This window comes from Aquarana catesbeiana, linkage group LG02, assembly GCF_042186555.1.
Source record: "Aquarana catesbeiana isolate 2022-GZ linkage group LG02, ASM4218655v1, whole genome shotgun sequence".
Lineage (NCBI taxonomy): Eukaryota > Metazoa > Chordata > Amphibia > Anura > Ranidae > Aquarana > Aquarana catesbeiana.
This window is the reverse complement of record NC_133325.1, coordinates 136,304,829-136,325,028: the sequence shown is the minus strand read 5'-3', so window position 1 is coordinate 136,325,028 and position 20,200 is coordinate 136,304,829. Positions and strand designations below refer to the sequence as shown.

At 41.1% G+C, this 20,200-nt stretch overlaps 1 protein-coding gene across 2 annotated transcripts in view; it reads left to right on the top strand.

Moving 5' to 3' along the window:
- The window catches only part of ATM (ATM serine/threonine kinase), a 283,336-nt gene that overhangs the window by 231,648 nt on the left and 31,488 nt on the right, over window positions 1–20,200 (top strand). For both annotated transcript variants that reach the window (XM_073613497.1, XM_073613498.1), the window contains exons 53-55: window positions 1,907–2,045; window positions 8,972–9,054; window positions 13,655–13,795. In XM_073613497.1, coding sequence (XP_073469598.1) covers window positions 1,907–2,045; window positions 8,972–9,054; window positions 13,655–13,795 — 363 coding nt within the window. The remainder of the gene's footprint in view (window positions 1–1,906; window positions 2,046–8,971; window positions 9,055–13,654; window positions 13,796–20,200) is intronic.

Below are 20,200 nucleotides of genomic sequence, written 5' to 3'. Positions count from 1 at the left end.
GATTTCTGTCTCCCCTGTGATGTCATTTCCGCCCTTCCTCCTTTCCCCTGCCAAAATCTTATGCATGCGCGATTGCGTGCTTTTCAAGCCTCTTTTTGATGATTTGTTGATCGCCGCAACTACGCTGGTACACTCCCGCTGTGTGACGTCTCCCACTCACAAGGAGAGCACCAGGAAGCTAGGAAGGCACAGTATCGCAAGCTTTTCTCTCTGTGCCGTTTTTCCTCAGAAAATGACAGACCCCACATGCTGTTACTGAAACGGCCCACACAGCGAGCTGTGAATCTGATGACGAAATGCGCATGCGCCGGTGACATAGTAAAAGATTACAGAACGGATTATAAGAAGACTATACAAGTAAGTCAAGTTTCACAGGCAGAGATGATTAGCGCGGAGATACATCAACGCTTCCTCACTCGAGAAAAGCCTGCGCTCCCACTCCGCAGGAACAGGTTGGCATACGATGGGGTACACTTAGTTCCCTTCGCCACCCCCTGCTCCTGGAGATGGTGGGAGCCATTGAACTTAAACACGTTATGCGTGAGGATAAATTGCAAAAGCTGCAAAATAAAATAATTGTATCTGTATTCGAGGTGTACATCTTCACTGGTCTCATGATTAGATTACGATTATCCTGTCTTTGATTCGATTCTGTGATGCATCACGAATACTGCCCATGGTTTTCATCAATTTAAAAAAATAAAAAACAAAACTAAATGGCACAGCCCCCTTTACATTCCTCAGCCCCCTTTAGAGCGTGCAGCCCCCCCCCCCTTTACATTACACAGCCCCTTTACATTATACAGCCCCCCTTTACTTTACACCCCCCCTGCACACAGGAGACACCTTGCACATTAAACAGTGCCCCGCATTACCAGGAGACCCCCTACACATTAAACAGCCCCCTCCCCCACTGCATTACCAGGAAACCACCTATACATTAGAATGAAAAACAAAATACTAAAAAATGAAATTGTAAAAAATAATAAAAATAAAGTACTACTGACACCGTCCACTGTTCTACTGACACCATCCTTCACATACTACCCACCGTTGTACAGTCCACATTCCTCTCCTGCACATAATACCCACCTCCATACACTCCATACTCCTCTTCTGTACATAATACCCACCGCCGTACACTCCACACTCTACATTTCCTATTTAACATGACTACATTCTGCACTTTGTAAGTCATCTCCGACTCTATTAAACTACACTCCTTTAAGCCACGCCCAAAATATAGCGCAATTTAAGCCACGCCCACAGTTTGCCATTTGTGGGGGGTTGCGCGCAGAGCGCCACCTCCCTGAAATTAGTTTTTGCAGGTTGGAATGTCTGCACTGTTCCTAAAATGCAGGGTGACAGTGACTCATAAGGGTGTTCTACTTAAATGTGGGTTTAGCTTAGCTACAAGAGGCAAGCTAAGACCCTGTGCCAGGAAAATCATCAACAAAAAAGTGAAACCAAGATCAGAGAAGCACACAAAAGAGACATTTTTTGAATAGTAAGGTAATATAGTTAACTTTGAGGTACAATTAAAGATAGAATGACAGTACCTTCTAATAGACCCCCCCTCCCATTCCCCAAGCAAGGTATATATCCACTCTATTGTTCTGTTCTTGAGTCCTTGCTTTTAATGGAGCAAGTCTTCTGGGCATAGGAGAGCATGTGACTGCTCCCACGTTCCAGTGCTTGGGCCTGTGCACCCAACTGTCAGGCATGAACACTTTCACTTTCTGGGATACGGTGGTGTCATCCACATCATGCTTACAAGGGAGCGTGGAAGGGTGAGTTTACACTGCAAATGTTAACAGGAGGTACTGTCAGGTTTACTTTAAATGCATGTTAGCTTTTTCTTTGAGGTAGGAAGTAAAAAAAAAAAAAAAATGTTTATTTTTGTTAGGATCGAATGGAGGCTGCACGAAGTATTGTGAATACAATAAAAAAGCACCGAACACACATGGTGCGTGATGTGGAGAGGCTCTGTGATGCATACATAATTCTGGCCAACGTGGATGCCAGCCAGTGGAAAGCCCAGCGCAGTAAGTACTGCTTTATATTTGTAAGATGGCATTTTAATGGTGATGAGAGCACAAGACCTCAGGGCCTAATGACTCGCAAACAGAATATGATTGCACTATTTAAAAACTGAAATAAATATTATATGTGGTTTTAAATCCTTTTTTTCTTGGGCTCGTCTGGATATTCACATATAGACTTTGGTGTAAAAAGTGCCAGTACAATGGAAGCACAGTACTTGAGGGGTTTAAGAGACAGCTTTTATATTGAAGCTGTTAAATCCTTGTCCTGGAGGTTGATGCCTAAATTCCATGATTCAATTTAGCAGCATCGGCATACATTGGTTAACTCATTTGCAGATTTTAATTGGTATACTGTTAAAGTAAAACGAAATTAAAAAAAGCTTTTTATTTTTTTGTTATAGGCTGATTTTTTTTTTAAACATTTTTATTTCATATTAAAAGCGTATTCGTCAATTACGGTTTTAAAGCTAAACTCCAGCCTTACCTTTTTGTTTTCCCCACCCTTGTAGCAAGTCTTCCCCTGCAAACTTTTCTGTCCACAATATAACCTCCAGCTATCTTGAGCCTTCATTTCCTGTCTGAACGAGCTCATTCATTGATTACAAACTGCAGCAAACTGCACGGCTAAAGTCTGCAGCAGCCACCGGCCAGAAGAGAGGAGCATGCCTGTGATGCTGAGGGACATGTTCTTTCCTATAGTGCTCAGGCTTTTTTTTTTTTTTTTTTTTTTTTTTTTGTAAGAAGAGCTGTCATGTTGACTGAAGCCTGCTGGCCCCTTCACTAAACTAGGTGCAAAAACCAGCAGAAAGACCCACTGATGACATTGCTGGGTCTAAAAATGATTACTGCTATATAGGATCTTAGGATTTTTATAGTGCCAAGTGTTTACTTTACAAATAAAGGAAAATGGAATGGGCACAATACAATTCAATATTAAGAGGGTTAGGAGGACTCTGCTCGTGGGAGCTTACAATCTGGCTGTATCAGCTAAAGCAATGTTTCTCAACTCCAGTCCTCAAGGCACACCAACAGGTCATGTTTTTAGGCTTCCCATTATTTTGCACAGGAGATTTGATCAGTTTCACTGCCTTAGTAATTACCACAGCTGTTTCATCTGAGGGAAATCCTGAAAACGTGACCTGTTGGGGCGCCTTGAGGACTGGAGTTGATAAACGCTGAGCTAGAGAATGACAGCTCTGAAATCAGAGATGACAAAATCGTTGTTACTTCCCTTTCCATTCTGGGAAGAATAAATTGAGGAATGAATGTTCCTCAATCTACTCCTGGCCCCCATTTTGAAGCCCTTCCTTGTAGTCCCAGGCAATAAGAGTGGAAAAGCCTAGAGACCACACGCCTGCTCTGTGAAAGTGATCAGCAGCTATACAGCCTCCAGATCATTTCTACTTTACAGCCAGAAGCCAGTTGAAGAAATGAAGCACAAGCTGAGGGCTGCTACTGGGTTTAACCCTTCACTCTTTGGACATACAGTGCATGTCCAAAGAGCTGAACTGGTTTCACTCAAAAAATAGCCTGTGTACTTCTTTGTGCACAGGGCGTTAAGCACTCAAGCGACATTGTAGAGTGAACAGGCACAATTTCAAACAATGGGATTCTGCATGTTGAGTATAGTCAGGCATAGGGAAACACACTACAAAATGTGACTGGGAGCTTTTTGTAGCCCTGAATAATGGAAACAATGTTTTCCTAACAATAACTAGGTACTGTGGCTGTTTGTGGAACTCTATTAATTAGGTGTTGAATTTATTGATCATATACAATTTTTTTTTTCTTTTTATTGTTTATTTATAGAATTTTTGCAGAGTTTACAAAAGGGTATAGGAACTGAAACTTTTCAGATATTTCAAATATACACTGTCATATAAACATGAAAACGATAAGTATCAAAGATATGGTATTAACCGTTATTAACCAAATTTGATTTATATCTTGATTTGGATACAATTATGGGAATATATCACACCATATATATATCACACCATACTGTATAATCATGTAGAAAAAGGAAAAGGATTTGCACCAAATACTGTAATATACACAACTGTCATCATCACTAAAGCCAAAAATTGAATTGCATGAAGTCTTTTCATTTACTGTATCAAGCTGTTTGCCTCAAAGCAATATTCAAATTCATCCCACACCAGCCATATTTTTGAAAATTTTTGTATAATAGAAGTCTCCAACAGTTTTTGCAAAAGGTTTTTGAATTTGAGCCCAAAATTGGCTAATAGGGGAGCACTCCCAGAAAATACGGTAATGGGTACCTACAGCATCATTGCATCTCCAGCATTGCCCAGAGGCTGCTGAAATACGGACGTGTAAGATATCTGGGGTCCTGTACCAGAATAACAACCCCACTTTCATAAACGTTGGTATGCTTTGTAAAATCTACATAAAACAGAATGCAATGATTTGTATATTTCATAAACCCAAATTATATGCACAATAGAAAACGTATCAAATGTTTAAATTGAGGGAAAAAATGTTAAGAAAAAAAAATAAGGTTATTTTAAAATTGATGGCAGCAATACGTCTCAAAAGTTTGGACAGGGCAACAAAAAGCTGGCAAAGTAAGTGGTACGAACAAGGAAGAGCTGGAAGAACATTTTGCAACTAATTATGTTAATTGCCAACAGGTCAGTAACATGATTGAGTATAAGTCTACGTTCACATTGGGCTGATTTGACATGTCAATTCGAAGCCTATTGCCGGCAATGGCACTGTCGGAATCGGCGCGACGCCAACTTTGTGGCGCCTCACTGATTCCCAAAAGTAGTTCTTGCACTACTTTTGGCCACTAAGGGGGCGATTTCAATAGACATCTGTGTATGAACCTGCACAGATGTCTGTCAAATCGTCCCTGAACTCACACTGAAATGCGGCTTTGAAACCCGTCCTTAGTGTGAACATGAACTAAAAAAAGCATCTTTGAGAGTCATAGGGGTTCATTTACTATAAGTAGAGAGTGCATAATCTGGTGCAACTGTGCATAGTAGCCAATCAGCCTCTTACTACAGCTTGTTCAATTAAGCTTTTTTTTTTTTTTTTTTAATTAAAATAAAGTTTATTGAGCATATTGAAAAAATGTACAGACAGGTACAAAGTGCAACAGGCACGATGTCAAATGATATAACATTGACATGACCATATTGATACATAAAATGTGACAGAAAAGGGGTCCAGATACTGTGAGCTACTGGAGTTCATGGACAACAGGGCTGAGTGTACCCCAATGGGGGGCCAATAGCCAGCCCCGTATTAGTGTAACGTAAGTTTAGGAGAGCTCCAATATGGGAGGCATACAGACATTGGGAATAGTAAGAAGAATGTTAAGCATGTATGACAGAACAAACGCGCATCATTACAGGTGGAGAGGGGAGAGTGGCATTTACTGCCCTGGTCCATTGTTGGATAGTAGGGGGCGAAGCCTTGATCCAGGACCAGGCTATTTGCATTTTGGCCAGGAACAGGGATTCCTGCAAGAAAATATTCTGATATTTCTCTTCTTCAGAGGTAGGAAAAAGACCCAGTAAACTTTGACGAGGTCATAGAGTCGGGGGGGGAACCCATGTGATCGTGAAGGAACTTGACCACCTGTGACCATTGGTCTTGGAGGGAGGGGCAGGACCATAATAGGTGGTAGAAGGTTCCACCGGGGTCTCTTCATTTGGGGCAGGCAGGGCTTTGGTCCGGTTTATATTTAGAGAGGCGAATCGGTGTAAGATAGGACCTGTGAAGGATGTAAAGGTGGGTGAGGCGGTCTGACAATTTAGGGAATACTAATTTACAGAAGGCTAGTACCTTGTCCTCGTCCTCCACAACCCCCACATCTGTCTCCCACCTGGTTTTCAGTTGGCATGCCTGAGCCGTAGCTACAGGTAGTAGAAGGTGGTTATAAAATGAGGAGATTCATTTCTTGGGATCCTGAACCATGACCAGATCCACCAAGTATAAAGAATCAAGGCTCGGGACCAAATCGCGGAATTGGGAGTTAAGGGCGTGTCTGAGTTGGAGGTAAAGAAAAAACATATGATTGGACAGATCGACGCCATCTTTAACCACTCTTTCTGAGATCTGATGTTTACAAGTTAAAAAGTTTTTTTTGCTAGAAAATTACTTAGAACCCCCAAACATAATACATTTTTTTTTCCTAACACCCTAGAGAATAAAATGGTCGTTGCATTACTTTCTGTCACACCGTATTTGCGCAGCGGTCTTACAAGCGCACTTTTTTTGGAAAAAATAAAAAAATTTTTAATTAAAAAATCAGACAACAGTAAAGTTAGCCCAATTTTTTTTTTATGTTGTGAAAGATAATGTTGCGCCGAGTAAATTGATACCCAACATGTCACGCTTCAAAATTGCGCCCGCTCGTGAAATGGCGACAAACTTTTACCCTTAAAAATCCCCATAGGCGATGTTTAAAAAATTCTTTACAGGTTGCATGTTTTGAGTTACAGAGGAGGTCTAGGGCTAGAATTATTGCTCTCGCTCTACCCATCGCGGCGATGCCTCACGTGTGGTTTGAACACCGTTATCATATGCGGGCGCTACTCACCTATGCGTTTGCTTCTGCACGCGAGCTCAGCGGGACGGGGTGCGTTTAAAATTTTAAAATATTTTTCTTATTTTAACTTCTTTTTTATTTTTACACGGTTCTTTAAAAAAAAAAAATTGTCACTTTTATTCCTATTACAAGGAATGTAAACATCCCTTGTAATAGAAAAAAAGCATGACAGGACCTCTTAAATATGAGATCTGGGGTCAAAAAGACCTCAGATCTCATATTTACACTAAAATGCAATTTAAAAAACGAATGATAATTAAATGTCATTTGAAAATAAAAGAATAATAATTAAATGTCATTTGATTTGAAAAAAAAAAAAGAATGTCCCTTTTAAGAGCTATGGGCGGAAGTGACTTTTTGACGTCGCTTCCGCCCTGCAATGATATGGAGACGGGTGGGGGCCATCTTCCCCCTCACTCGTCTCCATGCCTAACGGAAAGAAGAACCCGATCGCCCCTGCCGCTACTGACGGCTCTGGTAAGTGGCGGAGGGCACCGGAGCGCGGCTGGAGGGGGCTCTCCCACCACCGATAAAAGTGATCTCGCGGAGAATCCACCGCAGAGACCACTTTTATCTGAAAGCGGACCACCCACTGAAGAAGAGGATACTGGGGTTATGCCACAACGATATTCCTCTTCAAAGTAGCGACGTAAAACAACGGCAGACGGTCCGTAAGTGGTTAATTATGTTCATCAATTAATTTTTATTCTGTACCATGTATTTCATTAACTACAATGAATTTTTAAATAAACTTTGTAATAAATTTTTTATTTTTGTAATTTTATTTTGTGACATGCCTCATTTAAATTCCCATGACCAGAATTTTTGTTTGTATGTATACATTAGGGATGGGGGCATGTTACAGTGGTGCTGTCAGATCACGCTCTTCTTATGTCTTTAAATTTAATAATGTTTCGCAGTACAGAATATCATCAAATGATTCAGAGAATCTGGAGAAATCTCTGTACACAAGGGACAGAGCTGAAATGCGATATTGGATGCGTCCCAACTTTTTTGGAATTTGGGTTGCATTACTATGTCTGTCATGCCTTTTAATGCTTTAAATATAGCAAAGGGGGTAGGAAGGAAAACCATACTTTCTTTTTCTTTATTGCTGCTATATTGAAGATCAATTGCAATGAGTGTTACTTACCATTTTTTTACAGTCAAAAATCAGCTCAAAGCTGAAGAACTCATATATAGAATATTAGCATAAAAAGCAGATATTTAAAGGAAAATGTATTTAAGCCTCTTAAGGGGGTTACTTTTCCATCATCCGCATGGGTAGCACTTGTGGTTGGTGGTAATTTCATTTAATTGGCTATTTAAGGGTGTTATAAGTTTTCTTTAATCTAATATTTATCAATTAACAAATATTAACAAATGAATGGATTAGATCTTTATAGAATAATTGAGTTGTTTGACTATATATATATATATATATATATATATATATATATATATATATACACACATATATATATATATATATATATATATATATATTTATATCTTTTAGTTATGGAAAAAGTGAAATTTATATAGACTTTTATACTTGTGAAAGTATACATATTTTTATAAGCTTCATAAGCATTTCTTTGGAGAGCCCACGTTTGGTAATAATTAGTTCTTACCTCTCCCATTTACAGGTGGAGAAGGAAGGATTCACATTTCTGATTTATGTAAAAGTTTATGTTTTAGTTAAGATTATAAGTTCTTTATACTACAATATTTCTTGATTAGGATATTAATAAGAACATTGGGTTTTCAATGAATATAATATACATACTGATTTATGTAGTATTTGATTTAGATGTTAAAGAAGTTATATCCTATACGTTAAATGGTTTCACACATTGTTCTTGCCCAATCCTCGGGAATGCCAATGCATAGAGACTGAGCAACTCCCACCATTATGTGAGGGGTTAAAGCCCGCGGTTTTCTGTAGAACTGCAAGACATATGAGAACCTTAAACCAGCCCTTTTAAAGATAAAGTGAGGGTCAGATTTTAGGAGTAAAAGCTAGAAACAGAAACACAGTTGAGCTGATTTGCTTCAGACACACCACAAGGAAACTTCACACACACACACAAAGACAAACATCTGATTCAATCTTCATCTTAAGAATATAATTATGTTGATGTTATTTTTACATTTTGATATTATTGTTGTAATATTTTGCTATTTTATTATTAAATCAATTTTTGATTTTTTACATGAGAACTGAACGGATTTTCTTGGAACTTTCCTCATCAATATAATTTACAGAAAATCTGTATAAATACCATAATAACGGTATTTAACAAAGGGCATTTATTTTTAATTTTTCCCTAATTCATAGAAGCCATCCCCATACCATCAGATCAGCCTATCACAAAACTGAGCAATTTACAAGATGTTGTTATTCCAACCATGGAACTGAAGGTACGAGACTGTCTGTAAAAAGGACACACAACTTTTTTTCTTTTGTTGTTATTTGTTAATATAGCAGCAACATGTTAAAAAAATGATGTATGTATCAAATTGTTTATTATTCTTTTGTCTCCTTTGGTATCCAACCCTGTTTAATCCATTTCATTAAAACATGGGCAGGTATTGTTTACTATTACCGTATTTATCGGCGTATAACACGCGCCGGCGTATAACACGCACCCCAAGTTTAGGAGGGAATTTTAAGGAAAAAAACTTTTAGGAGTAAAGTTTAAGGAAGAAAAACTTACATTAAAATGCCCATCAATGCAGCGTTATCGGTGTCCATCTGCAGCCTTGTCAGTGTCAGTACAGCCTTGCTCCAGTGTCTATTGCAGCCTTGTCAGTGCAGCTTTGCCCCAGTACAAAATTGTCAGTGCAGCCTTGTCAGTGCAGCTTTGCCCAGTGCAGAATTGTCAGTGCAGCCTTGCCCCAGTGTCCATTGCAGCCTTGTCAGTGCAGCTTTGCCCCAGTGCAGCCATGTCAGTGCAGCCATGTCAGTGCAGCCTTGCCCCAGTGCAGCCTTGCCCCAGTGCAGCCTTGCCCCAGTGCAGCCTTGCCCCAGTGCAGCCTTGTGTGATCACCGCCGACATACACAGCCCCGCCCAGCCCCGCCATTGGACCTGTGTGATGTCCATCATTGGGCGGGACTGTAAGCAGCGCCGAGAAAAGCCGAGGACTCTCGCGTATGTGTATCTCGACTCCGCTGAGTCCCTGCAGTCTCGGCGCCATATTTGAATTTACACACGGCTGTGTATGTCGGCGGCAATTGCCGCGATCGCTCCGATCACAAAAAATTGTCGGGGATCGGCCTATAACACGCACCCGCGATTTTCCCCTGATTTTCAGGGGAAAAAAGTGCGTGTTATATGCCGATAAATACGGTATATATTAAAGACTAAAGCTTGTGAAATAATTACAGTAATTACAAGTACATGAAAGTCATTCCATGCAGAAAACTCTTATGTAACCAAAAGCTTTACAATCTAATTTTCAATTCACTTTGGCAATCTGAAGTCCTTTCTTACCTGGGTATCAAAGCAAAAAGAAACAAATGCTCCTGTGCTTGAAGGATTGCCGTAGGGTAAATTCAAGAAGAGGGAAATCTTCACAAGTCATGCCACTGCATCGGCTGTGCTGCCACTCTCAACAGGCCAGGGGGAACCCAAGAGTAACTCTAAAAGAAAACAAGGACAGGGGGCGCACCAGCCTTGCGCATTACCTTTGCAACACTATCATTTATTGAAAGTTAAATAATATACTCACAAAAGAGTGATGAATTAAAACGGATAATACAAAGTCCATCATTAGCCTCATCCAGCAGGATCTGCTGGCCAGTAGAAAAAAGTCCAAAGTAGGCTGACGCGTTTCAAGGGTGACACCTCTTCCTCAGAGCTGGATTCGGACTGTAGGTGGATGATTTTAAGGTGATTGAGATCAAATAGATTTGGTCATGATGTCCAGGGCCCTCCCTCAAATGGGAGGGCCAATGATTGATTTAAAAAACAAATATTTTTTTCACCATTGGAGATAAATGCCACCAGAATCATCTGCATACATTTCCAATCTATCCCCCTATTAACATGTATATATCCTGATGCCCATACATAAAATAGAAAGAACAAAAGATTGCAGTATATTCACAATGAGACAGAACCAGTTTGAAAACCACAGATATGTTTCTTATTACTCTAGATCTCTAAAGAGTACTAAACAGCATGCATCAGTATGTAGATAGGCTGGGGCGTATTGGAGCCACAAATGGGGACGATTACAATAGGAACTCAGAATGAAGAGACTAGGGGAAATGAATGTATGTTTGGATCACGCCATCTGTGTGTCAGGCCGTTGGAAAACACACCAGGCAAATTCCAGGAAGAATATCGCACTGTGCATGTCAGACACTGGCCTGTGACCCGCAAACGTCACTTCCGGTGGCGCAGGCCAATGTCAAATCTGGCAATCTCAATGGGGAGCCCGAAAACGTAATTTCTGGCAATGTAAATTACATCCAGTGGTGCACAGGGAGCAGCCGAAAACCGGGATAGTGACACCCGTAGATGACGCATCAAACTGGTTCTGTCTCATTGTGAACAATATACTGCAATCTTTTGTTCTTTCTATTTTATGTATGGGCATCAGGATATATACATGTTTATAGGAGGATAGATTGGAAATGTATGCACATGATTCTGGTGGCATTTATCCCCAATGGTGAATAAACGATTTGTTTTTGTTTTTTTAAATCAATCATTGGCCCTCCCATTTGAGGGAGGTGCCTGGACCATGTGACCAAATCCATTTGATCTCAGTCACCTTAAAACCATCTACCTACAGTCCAAATCCAGCTCTGAGGAAGAGGGGTCACCCTTGAAACGCGTCAGCCTACTTTGGATTTTTTTCATCCCACCCAAGTCTTCTGGCCAGCAGATCCTGCTGGATGAGGCTAATGATGGACTTTGTATCATCTGTTTTAATTCATCACTCGTTTGCAAGTATATTATTTCACTTTCAATACATTATAGTGTTGCAAAGGTAATGTGCAAGGCTGGTGCACCCTCTGCCCTTGTTTTCTTTTAGTTACCTGGGGATCAACCTGGCTTCTTCCTTCCAGAATCTGTGTCCATGTATTTACCCTCCTTTATTAAGAAAAACTCTCCAAAATCTTAGGGAGGTGGTCTCGTTTGCCACCTGCATGGTTTTGGGAGGTTGCATACTAGGATGCTGTAGAAATTTTGAGATCGGACCTCCTCTTTCCTTCCTAAAAAAAAAGTTTAAATTATTTAGGCTGATAAACAAACTACAGTTAATACTCAGATGCTATATAACCTTTAATACCGGAGGTAGCTGGATCTCGCAAAATATTTTTTGTGGCACAATTAGCTCAGTTAATAACTTTTTTTATTCTCAAAATCCCCCACCTGTACTGAAATCGAATCACAATCGGTCTGTCACAAAACTATTGAGCACATAAAGTGGCTCCTGTCCAAGAGGGACAGAGCAACAGTAACTGTATATGCCCATTTCTTTTGTTCTTCCTCGGCCTTTGACACTGTCTTTTGTTTTTGCTCCAAGTCCTCACAACCCATTGGCTCCTATCCTTTATAACCCCACTTTCACCCTGTGCCTTCAATCCACAATCTTCGCATGGTGGACAGAAAAGGTTATATGAGAATAGCTGACATGTGCAACAATCAGAGAATACTATCAAAACTACTCCTGCAAGAAAAATTGAATATGCCCATCTCAGACCTTTTTTTTTTTTTCTATATTCAGCTGATTCATTTCCTGAAATCATTAGGTTCTGGGATTGACTTGACTACAATGATGTCATATACTCTATACTAATGTTGGCTTCTAAAAAAATGTCCTACAAGGAAAAACAGGAACAGAGCCTGGGGGAGGAGGTGGAATTGGCGTAAAACTATCCACTAGGGCATCCAACACATTCATAAATGCTTTGATAAGCAAGTCAAATTATAAGGTCCCAGCCCAATTACCTACCTTCATATCCAATGCTTTACCCGATTCCTTTCTTGAATGTGGACAGGAAGACGACACACCATAAATGGTGGACTTTCCCAAAGGTGCAGAGATTCTGGATTAGAATACATAATTGGATATACTATGTCACCTAAATAAACCTTAGCAAATACCTATCCAAAGTGCTGATAAACAGGTTTGGTAGGAAGATGCCCAGAAACTCCACAAGGCTGATCTGTCATTTTTATAACAACTAAAACAACACCACCAGATCATGAAAGACACTGTCCGTTGAATTAATAAAAGCTAAACTCTCCTAGAAAATGGTTAATGAATAATTAGCTGCGGTACAAAATTAAAGGATGTGTTTGGGACCTGTTGATAAAATATCTTTCAAGGGCATAGAAGGGCTAGTAGGCTGTCAACTTCTTCCCTAACCCCCAGCCTGGTTACCCTATAATCCCATACCCTTCATTTTCTTTAATCCTACCCAGACCAAATGGGGGGGCAAGTAAGAGTAGCTCATTGTTCTTGTTTACATGCACTTATAACAAATGAGGCTATGTAGTGCATTTTAGGGCTGAAAAAATATGTGTAAGTTGTCCACAAGTCTAAGCTGAATTATGACAATTTATTTATTTATTTATTTTTTTAAGGCTTCATAAAGACATGAGGTTGGGGCTGGTAAAAATGCACAGTTGAACTGTATTTTTGCCGCCCACCAACCGAACTCCCTTAAGCTACATTAGACAGCGGACAGGAGTGCCTATGGATCAGACTTCAGAGTAAAGGGTGATTTTGATGTATATCTAAATCTACCTTGTGTGTCAGAATAGATAAACAATGTTTTTTATATTTGCCCAACACACTGTAATCCTCTGTGCTTGGATACATGCAGTGTTCTACAAGCAATCTATATGCTGTCAGAGGCACAGAGGACCTGTTGTGTTTTTTCGCACATCATTACATTTCGATGCTAGCAATATAGTTTTCATGTCCAATGTTATAACTGGTGAGAACTGGTAAAATGACAGGTTTCTTTTTCCTGAGCATCTTCCCTTCATGTATTCAGGTTGATCCCAGCGGGAAGTATGAGAACTTGGTGACAATTCAATCATTCAAGCCTGAGTTCCGCCTGGCTGGAGGTCTAAATCTGCCGAAAATAATAGACTGTGTGGGCTCAGACGGAAGAGAGAGAAGACAGCTTGTCAAGGTAGTGATGATAGTGCTTATTTTATGACCTGACCTTTATTCTACTTCTGGAAACGTATCTCATTTGGTGTCCTGTCTGTGTAGTTTAACCAAAGAATTTTTTTGGATTGGCTTTCCAACATACAAATGCAGTGTCGGTTTGTGTGTGTGTATGTATATGTGTGTGTGTGTATATATATATATATATATTATATATACACACACAGTTTACTGTATTTATCGGCATATAACACGCACATTCATTTTAAGATGGAAGTTTCAGGAAAAAAACTTAAATTTTAAATAAGGAACTTGCCCATCTGCAGCCTCACAAGGGCCATCAATGCAGCCTCACCATTGCCATCAGTGCAGCTTGATCAGGGAGGGGGGGCGGGATGAGCGCCGACAGATTACATAAAGTGAGAATCTCCTATGATGGACAGAACAGTGGTCCAATAGCGGCCCAGGAGACGGGACGTCCCATTACAGAGGCCGCCAAGTAAACAGGAGATTCTCACTATATGAAATCTGACTGCTCTCGTCCCGCCCCCCTCCCTGTCCCCTCCGAGGCAACTAAAATTTAAGTATTGGCGTATAACACGCACACGCTATTTGCACCCGATTTTCATGGTGAACAAGTGAGTGTTATACACCAATAAATACAGTATTGATAGGCAACATTAATTGCAAGAAAATAAACTTTCAATTAGTAAATGTCCTAGGAAAGTGAACTTACAATAGATACTCTATGGGACCTACACCACCGATCCTTTGTCTCTCTCCTTTGAGGAATCTTTGTGTCAAGACATTTACTGCATCTCCATGATCAGTTTCTTGTTTTGTAAACGGATTAACTATTCTAATCTAAATATGTAATAATCAGGGTGTTTTTATTGCACAGCTGCTCATTAGAAGTAAGAAGTACAGTGGTAAATATGAGTTGAAAACTAAGTAGTTACAGTTTATTCACTGTTCACACCTTAGATCTCTGTTGGTAAAGTGAACTTGACCTGGCTTTAAAAATACCCAAGTGCCAATGCTTTGCGGTGAATACAAGTGTATGTGTTCCTCTTCACATGGATCCGTGTGTTTCTTTGGAGCCCTTTGGGTGTTACAGTCTAGAGTTCACCATCGCAGTATTTGTGCGCCGTGCTCTCTACAATATGTGAAAGTGCCGTATCCCTCAAGAAGCAACGAGTGGGCTTCAGATGCCCACTTTCAAGATGGTAGCTGGCTCACAGGGAAGCACAAAGTTTGTTTTTTAACAAGAAAAGGAGTGCTAAAATATACATTAAAAAAAAAAAACAGCTGGAACTCCGCTTTCCTTCATGGTTGTGACGGAACCATCCAGCACCCAGCTCAATTGCTTCCGTCAAGATATAGCTTCCTCCAGTTTGGAACCAGGAACCAGATACAGCTGACCATCCAAGACTAGCCAACAATAGCTTAGATGCAAACTTGAATAAGGAAAGGGATGGTCGGCACTCAGGATAACATCCAAAATAGTATTTCTTTATTAAGTACAAGTACATGTAAGCTGTAAAACAGCCTAAGCGTTTCGGACGTTAGTCCTTAGTAATGACTAAGGACTAACATCCGAAACGCGTAAGGTTTTATGTAGGAAGGTTGCAGCACCTATACACTTGTTTTCCTTCAATGCAAACTGGAACTCTTTATTGAGAACTCACACAGAATTTCTATAGCACACAAGACCAGGCAGGACCTGATCACATTATACAATACAAACCGTAAACAGGCATATAATTAACATAGCTAAGGAACAGCCAACATAAATCTAATGCTAATTAAACAACTAGCCTTGATTAGTCAGGGGATGACCAGACCATCTGGCAACAAGTCTAGAACAAAGTACATTAAACATTATCATAAGTATAAATACAGTGATGAACAGACAGAAACAATAAGTGATTCAGTTAACAATGGGGAATGCACACCTAGGAGAAGCACATAATGGGGAATTTATACAATGGGAGAAAGACACTTAACACATAACACCGTGAACATATTATATCAGGAAATCCTGGACAGGATGTTTTGAGCTGATATTAACATCTGCTCTGAGTATCACAATCTAAAGCAGTCATTGCTGGATTTGAGCATAGAGACCCTAAATATGTATATGGGTCATCCAGTTCCCAGAGTCTGTGTGTTTTGGAGAGACATGAGCTTGAATCAGAAACAAGACCACTCCAAGGGTCCCCCAGCCACACACCTCCCAAAGAGTAGTGTTCCCTTAAAAGCCAGGGCCCAAAGTTACTAGGCAACAGGCCACCCTGCAGTCCTCTCCTAAAGCCCTTGTCCTAGAGACCAGTTGCAGAAAAATAAGAGCTAAATTATTTTTTAAAAAAATCAAAAGATAATGATTTATACATAGCTTACTAGCAGCCAGGGAACAACTCCCAGTATGCCCTGACACCTCCACATAGACTCTGTCTTCCCTTGTCTGTCACTTTTACTTTTCTTTAGCTAAGAAGTAACATCACCTTTTTCTAAAAATGACACAGTAAACCTGATATATGTACAGTATATGATGAAAGAAAATATAATCTGAAACGTGTCGTATTTACAACAGCAGCCAGTGCCAGACCTGCAATCTCCCTGTACTTGTTTGACATTTACATTCTGCTGACCCTAAACTCTTGTCTCTTCTCAGTAGCGTTAGCTGTAGCATCTTTTAGCTACAGCATTTGCGATTTTTTTGTTTTAGCAAAACTATACTCCCACAAAAGCTTAAAGCATAGGCACGTTTTTCAACTTTTTTTTAAGGGTTAGAGCGTTTTTAACCAGTTCCTGACCATGTCACATAGATATACTGCAGCACAATGGCTCTCCTGGGTGAAATCCCATACGGGTACGTCCTACCTTTTTTCGGCCACCAGAGGGTGCACGCGCTGCCGGAGGCACGCCCGCTGCACGGCGGGAGACCCGATGTAAACACACAAATCCTTGTGCTGTCAGAGGAGAGGAGCCATATCGTTTGTTCCTACTAAGTAGGAAAAACAATATGTCTCCTCTCCTAGTCAATCCTATCCCCATACAGTTAGAACACACCGAGGAAACACACAATTAACCCCTTGATCGCCCCCTAGTGTTAAACCCTTCACTACCAGTGACATTTACACAGTAATCGGTGCATTTTTTTAGCACTGATCGCTGTATAAATGACAATGGTCTCAAAATGTGTCAAAAGTCTCCGATCTGTCTGTCATAATGTCGCAGTACCACAAAAAATCACAGATCACCGCCATTACTAGTAAAAAAATAATAATTAAAAAAATGCCATAAATCTTTCCCATAGTTTGCAGATGCTATAACTTTGCGCAAACCAATCAATATACGCTTATTACGATTTTTTTTTTTTTTTTTTTTTTTTTTTACTAAATATATGTAGAAGAATATATATTGGCCTAACTGATGAAGAAATTTGTTTTTTGTTTTTTTGGGGATATTTATTATAGCAAAACGTAAAAAATATTGTTTTGGGTTTTTTTTGTCGCTCTTTTTTTTGTTTATAGAGCAAAAAATAAAAACCGCAGAGGTGATCAAATACTACCAAAGTAAAGCTCTATTTGTGGGGAAAAAAGAATGCAAATTTCGTTTAGGTACAATGTCGAACGACCGCACAATTGTCAGTTAAAGCGACGCAGTGCCAAATTGTAAAAAGTGCTCTGGTCAGGAAGGGGTAAAATTTTCCCAGGGCTAAAGCGGTTAAAGATGAAAGACTCCTCTTCAAACCCACAAGTTTTTTTTTCCCAGCCAGAAAACACCCCTGCCAAAAAATGCTGATAAAAGTCTATGTGTGCATGGATACATAGGAGTTTACTGGCTGCAGAATAAAAAATGCCTGAAGCCAAAAACAGTAGCTGTAAAAACATCCAGTGAGGCCTTAAAAGAGAAGTATGGGGGGGCGTGGCCTAGCACAGCATGGCGTAGGACGTTTTCCTAGAGAGCTCCGTTCATTAATCCTCAATCTTCTCCATCCTGGACTCTACGTGCTCTAAAATCAGCTGGATCACATCCCTGTAGCTTGGGAAACACACTAAGCGCACTCCTGAAGCGATTGGTCCCACGGCGGCCCGAACGGAGCGGCGATCTCCCACATGGCAGCCGCAACTAGGTAAGACCGCGGCTTCGGCCTACTCCTGGAGGCCACGGCCATCCTGGTCCTCCGCTCCTCCGGCCCTGAATTGAACTGCCTGCTGATAAAAAGGTACCCTGTTTATAGACACCTCATCCAGGGAGAGAGACAAGACAAACAAGGCTTATCTGGCCGGGGGGGGACCCCGAGAAGGCCGAAAATTACACCCGGCCCGGACTGCGGCCTAGGCTTATAGGAGGTACACGGCGGCCATCTTGGCACACCTCCCCTCCCTGCCTATGTACTCTGCATAGCTACAGCCCTGGTATATCCCACCTGACAGCCTTCACTGGATTCCCCTATATCCTGAGGGACATAGTCCCAAAATAACATCTGCACAGTACAATAAAGCCAATCCTTAACCCCCGAGGGCCTCAGGGCCTGGGATAGTGTTCGTCTTTCACTAAACAACAAGTTGGGGTGCTATACTAAGCTTGCAGGGTCTCTGGGTTCCATCTGGGGCCTCCGTACAATGTCACCATCCAAGGCACAAAAGGCAGCGGCAGCAAAACTAGAGCAATACCGCAGGACAGGAACAGAAAAAGAAGATATGGAGGAGGAGGGAACAACCGAGAAAGCTGGAGCAGGAGAACGAACTGCGGGCGACACTGACAAACTCCTGGAAGCAATCAACTTTTGCAGAACCTCTCTCACAGCTCAAATTGAGGAGGTCAAGGTGGATATTTCTCTTATCAGACAGGACTTTCAAAAGCTCAGGGAAAGAGTGAAAGAAACTGAGACCAGACTGGGAGAAGTGGAGGATGCTATCCCACCCTTGCAAACATTCTCAGACCGCGTGCAAAGGCAAATACAGCAACTCCTTTTAAAACAAGATGATATGGAGAATAGGCTGAGAAGATGTAATATACGCCTGATAGGTCTGCCGGAGGGGTCGGAGGGTAAGGACACTTCTACTTTTTTGGAGCAACTACTGATCAATACTTATGGAAGAGAGGTGTTTTCCCCCATGTTTGCGGTGGAACGGGCACGTCGCATGCCAGCAAGACCCCCTCCACAAGGAGCTCCTCCCCGCACGTTCATAGCCAAACTCCTTAACTACAAGGATCGGGACACTGCTTTGAGAATGGCAAGAGAGAAGGGCAATATCCCAGTGGGGAATGTCAAGGTAGCCATATTCCCAGACTTCTCGGCAGAGGTGCAGCGCCGTCGTCAGAGCTTCACGGAGGCCAAACGTAAGCTAAGAAATCTGCAATATAAATACTCAATGCTTTTCCCAGCCCGGCTTAGGGTGGAGCATGAAGGGCGAGCGGTTTTCTTCGAGGACCCAGAGGAAGTAATCTCCTGGTTGGAACGACGAGTTAACCCTCAACAAGCTGATTGATCTAGTTCCTTTGATAAAGTGCCTGAGACCGGAAAAAGTCTCCTACCAGTGCAAATTTAAAGCACAAATCCTGTTTATCTACAGCACAAGAGTCACAATACCCTCCAGGGCTCCGGAGTGAGAAGAAGTCCTACAGTCAACATGTATCGTGCAGCGAGACTTTACCCCACACAGCTCTGGGAAGCAGCAACATGTTCATTGGAACTCTATCCGGAACTTAACAGTTGCAAATAAATGGAAACAAGAAGATCGAGAGATAGTATTACATGGTTTGCAAGTGATATGGTTGATATTTTTCACTTTATTTAGTATCCGGAGGCTGAACCAATTGATCTACGTTCCACTACTCAGGAGGAAGTTAGAATGTTTCCCAGATAACAACCAGTTTAGGGACTATGCCCGCACAAGTTGGGGTCAGTGTAGGGCAGGGAGGGGGGCGGGGGTTCAAAAGTTCTTAGTTTGTTTAATTTTGAACGTGCATACCTATAACAGAAAACAGGTAACGATACATATGACAGATCTATGGGAGAATATCTATATACCATATCGCTGGTATTTGAGTCAGATATCTCTGCAAATTAATATTCTGTATACCTTGTGCAGAAAGCGCAAATTGTTCTATACAAATGCTATATTAATGATTAAACTGCTTAGCATATGGCATCTTTGAAATTTTTGACATGGAATGTGAGGGGTCTGCGTGAGAAATTTAAGCGCGCGGCAGTCTTCACATTTCTGAAGAAGCAACACGCTGACATAATAGCACTAGTGGAAACCCACATCGAGGGAAGCATTCAGATGGCGCCCCGCAGACCACTCTACCCACACATCACACTCTAGGGGAGTTTCTGTATTAGTTGCTAAATCAGTACATTTTGAATTATGTGAGCTAACTACTGACCCGAATGGCCGCTATGTATTTATTC